An 8,344-nucleotide genomic window follows, 5' to 3' on the forward strand; every position below is an offset into this window, starting at 1 on the left:
CATCTCTCCGGGACCAACCAGGCCTGTCCCTGAGAATTAGAACACAAGTAAGATAGATACCCAGAAGTTGCCAAGCCTGGAGAGCCCGAGAGACTGGGAACTACTGCCCCAAACAAAAGCAATGCTTTCCTCTTATCACTCACTTCCAAATCCAACCAACCAATTAGACATTAATTAAACTTTGTTTGAACATAATAGAAGCTTTGGCTCCATGTCAGTAACTGCCCCATGGTTAAGGGGATTGGATAGTAATAGAATAAATAAATAAACAAGAGATGCTTATTCTAACAGCTCATTTTAAAACAATTTGTGAATATCATGTAGAGATAAAATGTGCCTAGCATAAACTTAGCTAAGCAATGACTGCTTCATTATCAGAACAAATAATTCACTCACACATCATCTTTGAAGCTTGGGAGGGCTACAGAATTCTGCTGCTTGTTTATTTTCCTGGCTTTTACTGTTTTTGCTACATTTCAGCTGCACAGTCCGTGGGGAAGGGTTTAGCTGGGGCTGTGGCAGCACGGTGCAAAGCCCCAGCAATGCCGGCCCTGCTTCGGTTGCCCATGGTCCCCAGAGCCAGCCCCTCTGTCCTCCCCAGGGCATCCCCCTGCACTTCAGCCCCCAGCAATGGGGTGCCAGATCATGGTATTTTAACGCAGTATCAGATGTCCCGCTCACACAGGAGGCACTGTAGCCTTTCTCCCATGATCGCTTTCTTTGAGGGCAGCTTTCTTATGTGAACATAAAAACTCATTTAAGTTTTCTGCTCCAAAGGACATTGAGAACCGCTGCCATCACGGAACAGCACTGTGTCCCTGCCAGTGCAGGGAAGGAGGTAGAAATGTGCCTGTCAAAAACCCGAAAGAGAGTTTTGAGGGGTGCAGGAGACCATCAAGATAGTGCTGAAGAGTCTGGATGGTCCCTTCTTCACTGGCTTGAGCTGGAGGGAAGGAGAAGCGCGTTTTGAACATGTCCAAAATTGGAGTCTTATTGACTCTGTTTTGCAGAAAGGCTGCTGGGGCTGATGCTTGGCTGTTTGTGCTGTATCCCCTGTGCATCGCTGCCTGTTGCACAGGTACTCTGTGGGCTTTTGGCTGGTCCCTGGGTGGGCAGGGGTGGCTCCGTAGCTCCTGCTCAGTGAGTGGCCCTGCTGGCTGCCCTGCATTGGCTGGGAGCAGCAATTGCACCTGTGTGCTGGTGGATTAGACACACACCTTGCTTAAAGAGCTGAAAGGGGAAGAAACTGGTCCAGTGCCGGGCACTCCCACCACAGGGATGGCAGTGGCATATGCACATTTGGAATACTGTGTCTGACCAAGCTCTGGGTCTGAACAAAAGATGATGAGGCCAGGAATTGCTGCTCTTAATCTCCTGTTCACTCCTGGCTTAAACATCACCTAATGGTTTATGCTGTTCTGCACATGTGCTCAATGCTTAACCTCACTGAGCTTCCCTGTTTGCACAGCTACCCTTGGTGCAGGAGATGTCAGTGAGGATCAGATGCCTGCTTGGACACTTTCCCTGGGAAGCCCCAGATTCCCAGTTTTTGTAGCTGGTTTCTATGCAGCAAAGCTCTCACCCAGTCTCGAGTTGAGTGCGGCAGCGGGAAAGAGGGTGGGTAAAAATGCAAATCTGCCTGGTTCTTGCTTCAGACCTACCACCAAAGCCAGGCTGAGCTTTCCCAGAGCTTGGCAAGATGCTGGCAAGTCTTTATTGCAGCACTGGTTATTCTTCTGTCACTGATGGTTCCCAAGCAATAGATGATGAAGCAAGCTATTGTCAGGGAGAGCTGGCCAAAGTGAAGCATCCTCTGTGGAGACGCCCATCCGCCCGAGAGCTGCTGCCTGCAGAGATTTGGCAGAGGGACCAGTTATGCAAAGCTACTACTGAGCATAGAACCCATGGCTGTGAGTAGTGCCATTGACCTGTAGTAAATTTGGGGAAGCAGGCAGGTTTTTGGCCTCTTCCCAGGGCTGATGGAAAGCTCTATAGACCTACTGTAGACATGGCCTTGCTCCCAGGCAGGGCTGGTGCAGCCCAGTACCTCCGTGGTGGTTTTCTGCTCCCTTCAAACGGGACATTTAATAAGGGCCAGGACATGGTATTAGGTGTTCTCTCTTGCCTTAGTTTTAAAAAACTGAAGCTCTATGATTGCATTTTCTTGGGCCCAGCTCTTCTTGTCATGCCTTCCCATCAGAAATGCACAACCCATGTTTGTATCATATTGCAAAGACATATTTACTAAACGAGTCTCTGCCAAGGGGTTGAGAAATATGTTTTCATTAAGAAAATCAAACTGACAAGTCCCTGGACAGCACATTAGTTGCCTGTTTTTTCTTTTTCATAAAGCAAAATGCAGCAGCTAATAATAATGATGAAATGTCCGTGCACAGCCAAATTACTAAAATCTACCCCATGTTTTCCTGGAAAAGAATGCTGAGAGTTGGCAAACTTGGTTGTAGCTGGGTCTGTCGACTGCTGAGTACAATGCTACCACTGCAAGATAGCGAGCGGTTCGCAAGTTAAGCAACACCTTCAATCAGATGTGAGTCCCCATTTGTTATCCTTAAAGAATTTCAGCTGTATATATTATAGTAGTACTTTGGCTCTTTGTATTTATTTTAGAGGGCTATACTAAAGAACATTATAAACTCAGGCATGTCCATGCTATATGAACTCCATATGCTGAAGCTTAATTTTAAATGCCATTAAAAAAGCACTTAACATTTACAATATATCAGTCCGGCTACTTTAGCAGCTTGGATGTACTACAGTAAATGAAATGATTGAGAAAAAAAAGATATTCAGAAGCTAAATGTTATAAAAATCCTTGATGGAGGACATTCACCTGGAATGATGCAGTAAACGTCAAATTGTGCCCAGCTCATTTCTGGTTTTTAATAATTTTTCTCCTCGTTTTTTGTATTTCATTTTTAGATGTAATTTTAAGGCATAATTAAAAGTGAAAAAATCTTGGCATTCAGATTGGATTCCTTGTGCAATTTTTTTTTTCAATGTGTGAATTGGGCTGTGTATTCACAGATTGAAATGTCCTACTGTATTTATCCAGGTGCTCACCTGTAGGAGGACAAGGTTAAGAGGAGTGCAGAGTTTTATGAATGAAAATCAAAGACGGACATTGGTAAACCACCCCTTTTTAGTCCCAGCTAATTGCATGGTAAACATCTGGAATTTATGCAGGGCGGTTAAAAGACTCAATTGAAATGGTTTTGAACAGGACCCATTTTGTTGCCGTCTCCCCAAGCAATGACAAAATGGTGCTGCAGACCTAGGCCAGCTTGGCCGGGCATAGGGGCAACACACAGGGGAAGGAGGGATAAAGAAGGGGCAAAGTGGCCCTGACGTCCAACGAAGAAACAACATCAGGATTTGGGCCTTTCTTAATTAAGGTAATTAGAATGACTCCAGGATGTAGCAATTCTCATCCTCTGTGCCCTTATGCTGGCGGAAAGGAGACTCCTCTGTCCAGTTGCTTGAAGGCTGCTGTGAGCTGGTTTGCTCAATTGACTTTTTTTTTACTGGATGAGGAGGAGGTTGGGAAGAGGGAGCCAAGAAAATAGTTACTCTGAGGATGCAAAGTGCCTGATCTCGCAAATCCTGGCTCCTGATGCAATCTTGAGGACTCAGGAAACCCATGGCTGTGCCCGTACCCATCAGAGCAATCTCCTTTGGATCAGAAGACCAGACATGATTGTTTCATTGTTCTAGCTCTATAAAAAGATATTCTTTAATATTGCAAAGATTCTTGAGATACATATAAACTTTAATGATATACTGGTTTATGTGATGGGAACTGTTTGGTGTTGGTTGCTACACGGCTGCTAAAGTCAATGCTAAATCTGTGGGATGGGCACATCTGCAGTGGGAGCTCTGCAGTGGTCCTGGCTCCAACGAGGATTAATGAGTGTGCTATGAATTTGGGAAACTTGGGAAAGCCAGAAGAGCAGTGGCTGGCTGCACCACTGCAGGGCTTAACCCTTTGTCTCCTCCCAGGCTTCACTGAGCCTTAGTTTTCAGTCTGTTGATAGGAGCACAAGTTCAGCTACCACATAGGAGTAATGGTGGGAGCTGGTGTTGTGGACATTGGGAGTGAGATAGTTGTATGTGTTTAGTTTCTTCTGTAGTCAGATCTCATGACTTTCATGGCAGCAAGAAATTTGCATTTTTGAGGTTGCCATAAGCCACATGGAGCTTCCTGAGGTAGTGGGGGCTCCCTGTCCAAGCCTTCTATAAGGACAGATGTGTTGACCCCTACCCCATATCTCTCTCTGCTCCCAGCTTTTCCTGGCACTGGCTCACAATCCCCCTCTATATATCCTCATCTATATTAGTGCCCCATATTGTGCTAGCCCTGTGCAGCCCATGCTCCGGAAAAAGTAAGTTTAATTCAGGTGATGTATAAGCAGCAATAATGTTTTGTAGCTCACTTGTCCTAGTGTGAATCCATCACATGGTGAATCTATCTTTTGGGATGCTGCTCCAAGCTTCCATCAGTTCCAGAGCTGCTCCAGGTTGCTCACTAATGTGTTAACCCTTTTTTATTTCCTAAGGAGGATGTTTCCCAGTTACAAGGTTAAAGTGACCGGAATGAACCCCAAGACCAAGTACATCTTGTTGATTGACATTGTCCCGGCTGACGACCACCGGTATAAATTCTGTGACAATAAATGGTAAGAGAACCTTTCTGTTTGCCTTCTTTTCCATAAGAAAATTTCAGTTGGATCAACCAGGCTGGGGATTAACTTTTGGAACAAACTGCTAATGGAGATGGTGGATTGTCCATCTCCAAATTGCTCAAGACTGGATATCTTTTCAGAGGAGATGCTTTAGGGCAAGCGTATGTTATCTGGCCATGTACAAGTGTGTGAGGGTAAAGCCGCAAGCTGCATTATACCAGAGGCTGCACAAGATGATTTAATGGTCCATTTTGGCCTTAAAAATTAGGCATCTATGTGAGTTGAGAAAAGTCTTAAATTCCTTTCTTTTATAGTAATATTTTGCTTTTAGGAGATCTGTTATAAAGAAAAACACGGGGCGGTTTACTCAAAGCTCTGGTTCAGCCATGCTGATCCAGCACAGGGAGCAGTGATCCCCCCATGGCAGTCCAAAGCCAGATCTGCTTTAAAGTTTTTTTCTTTTAATTCATTCTTCCTCTGGAATTTCTTCCTCTTTTGTTATTCTTCCCTGCCCTGTGCCTTTGACAGTAAAGTTACTTACCCGAGAGGCAGCTATGATTTTGCTTTCTGATGAAGGAAGCATGGTTTTTTCTCTTTTGCTTTTTTACCCCCAAATGCTCGCAGCAGCCTTCCTCACTGCGACTATTCACTGTGGTTTTCCCAAACCCTTCCACTGACTGTTGCCTGGTGAAAAGATGAGCAATGGAAAATTTCATAGTCAACATAATGGGAACGAGCCTGGTGACATTATATAAAACACTAATAATTTACTTGCACATTAGGGCTGCTCTAGTTTTAAAAGATCCCTTTTCTGTTCACTTTTGTCCTGGAGTGCCGCTGGGTAAGAGGAGCGGACTGAGGGCCTCTGTGGCACGGCAGCCACTTTATGTTTGAAGCATTAAGCTCTAGATGATGGATAGTTGTTAACTCTGTTTAATTTAGCTTTTGCCAGCCCTAGAGCTGTTTCCCCTTTTCCTTTTATTGCTGCTGGAAAGTCTCTCTTGGTTTTGGTAATATTGCTTTTACTGGTGTTTTATAAGAGGAGAACAATGCACGGTAATGAGGGAGTTGCCATTAAGGGATGTCTCATGGCTTTCTTTTGTGTCTGTGAGAGTTGGTCTTGGTGTGGGGGCAAGGGGAGCTGGCAGAAGGGTATGAGGGGCAGCAGCATGTGCCAGCATGCAGCTCTGGAGCTGGGAGCAGCACCTTCCCACCAGAACTGCTGCCAGGCTGGGGGCTGCGGGAGCCCTGCATGGCTACAAAGGGTGCACCCACACTGGTACCCACTCCTGCTCGCAGGTACCTTCTCCTGCAGAAGTGTATGAGACCATTTCCCTTTGCAGAGTGGCCTTTGAAGGCTTCATCCTCTCCAAAAACCCAGATGAAATTTCCTCCTTGACTGATGCCAACACAATTGCCATGTAGAGACTTTGCCCCAAGGAAATACTGTGCTGGAGCATGGGGTTACTCTGCCAGCCTGTGATGCTGAAATGAGGAGCCCTGAAACCCCCATGAGCAGCAGGAGCCTCTCGAACCCCCATGCTCCAGTGCATCCCCCCAGGGCTGGTGAGAGGGTTATGGGGTTGAATTCAGGGACAGAATGCTCTCCTGTGCCTGGGCTGGTGATTGCTGCTGAGGTAATGCCATGTGTACCCCTGTGTTTGCAGGATGGTGGCAGGGAAGGCAGAGCCAGCCATGCCAGGGCGGCTGTACGTGCACCCCGACTCACCTGCCACAGGAGCGCACTGGATGCGGCAGGTGGGGGCAGCTGGTGTCCTTTCAGAAGCTAAAACTCACCAACAACCACCTGGATCCCTTTGGACATGTAAGAGAGATGTTCTGCATGGGTTTTGGTCAGAGGTGGGCCTGTGATGTTGAATTTGTGTCTGGACTAGGATGCTGGTTGGGATGTCGCAGATAATTACAAGGAGCAGCATTTATTTTCTGCTGCCAGTGCAGATGTGTGGGAAAGTGTCTAACACTGAGGGAGAGGAGCCACCATTCCTGTCTGTGTGTTTCCCCTGCTCTTGGAAATGCAACCTCTGACTTGCTCAGTCGTGTCCTGCTTGATGGCACTGGCCTTTTATTTTCCACCCAGGATCTTTGCACACAGTGCTGTGGGATCTTCAGCCCGGCTGTTGCTGTGCATGGTACACACAACTCACAGAAATAGGTTGCATAGGCAAATGAGTGTTTAGAGAATGTATATAAAAATATGGACCTGTTTGGTTTGCACATAAAAATAAACAAATCTCATCGGCTGGAGGAAGGGAAGATAGAGTTTAAAATCCTTTTAGGTTTAGTGCCACCAGCTCCTCCTAGTACCACAGGTAAGAGAATCTACTTTGTGTCATCAAATGTGGGTTTTAACCTGCCAGTGTTTAAAGCAGCAGCAGCAGTTCAGGGGGTAAGGGGAGCTGTGAAAAGGTCCTGAAGAAAGGTGCAGAGTGAGAAGGGGCGTATCTGTCTTGCTCAAAATGATCATACATCAAGCCTCTAAAAAGCAGGTTTCATGTGGAGTCAGTTGTCCTGATGCCACTTAAAGCCATACAGAAAGTGCAATTCTGACACAGCTAAATCAGACGGAGCTTTGTGGGGTTGACTCCGGAGACAGGATAACCCAATCAGCTTAGAACACTGTTAAAAATACAGAATTTTCCTGCATTGATAATTTTGTGCAAGTTTTGAACTTCACAAAGCAAAGGTGCCGATCCCGCGCGTCGCTGCAGCAGTGCTGCGGCAGAGCTGGGCTCTGGCATCGTGACACAGTGATAACCCGGCCCCATGCAAAGCTGCCAGCAGTGCCGGGAACTGACCCCCTTCCCCGACCTACTGACCCCAGTGAAACATGTGTGAGCTTCAAAGACTAATCAGGACCATTTAATGCTGGCATTATTAATCATAGGTGATCTCTCTCCTTCACTCTTCTTTAGGGGGGAAAGCACCATGGAAATGAAATGAAAGCAACTGCTTTAAGGGTTGCACAGTAAAAATGACGTAAACCCCGCAAGTGCTGATGTTCCAGTGCCAGCAGCTGTACCGACCTGCTCGCTTTGCACGTGGCATTCTTTTACTCCCATGTTTTTTCTCTTGGTTAACTGTGTAGCCTAATATATGACTGTTTACACTGTAAAATGTAGCCCATAAAACATACAGGATGTTCGATGTGGCCATAAAACAAACAGGATGTGCAGTGTTGGTTTTGCAACTTTAAACGTTTGGCTTTTCCTGACTTTGTCATTTTTTTAACTGTGATTTTAACACTGCATTTTAACGGGGAAGATTTCCCCCTTTTTCATAAACAGCCTGTTTGTCCTTCCACAAAGCTTCCCTAGTGACACAGAGCAGACTCTGGTTTGTATTTTGGGGCGATACCTGCAGCATGATGTAGTGGCCATGCTCCAGGTGAGCCCTGCTCAGTCCCCTCATGCCAGGCAAACCTTGTACCACAGCACCCGTGCTCTGTCTTACGCTGCTGGGAAAATGCCTGAAATAACTTGTTCTAAGTGCCCAGGTCATGGTGTGGTTCAGGCACTGACAATCTGCCTGACTAAATGGGATTTAGCCCCTTCGCAGACAGTTCCTTGCTAGGCTTCCAAATTAATCATCTGCTTTAGAGAAGTGATACTTTGCTTTTGCTGTGA

General features: G+C 46.2%; 1 protein-coding gene across 1 annotated transcript; it reads left to right on the plus strand.

Annotated features, from left to right (window-relative positions):
• Positions 1–4,574: 4,574 nt before the first annotated feature.
• LOC104408389 (T-box transcription factor TBX4-like) lies at positions 4,575–6,525 on the plus strand (the record flags this gene model as incomplete). Its single annotated transcript, XM_010017980.1, is given in 3 exon segments — positions 4,575–4,694; positions 6,368–6,455; positions 6,457–6,525. Coding segments are annotated over 3 exon segments (277 nt in total), but the record flags the coding sequence as incomplete, so codon positions are not given.
• Between the last annotated feature and the right edge of the window lie 1,819 nt (positions 6,526–8,344).

Source organism: Nestor notabilis, unplaced genomic scaffold, assembly GCF_000696875.1.
Source record: "Nestor notabilis isolate BGI_N333 unplaced genomic scaffold, ASM69687v1 scaffold33637, whole genome shotgun sequence".
NCBI lineage: Eukaryota > Metazoa > Chordata > Aves > Psittaciformes > Psittacidae > Nestor > Nestor notabilis.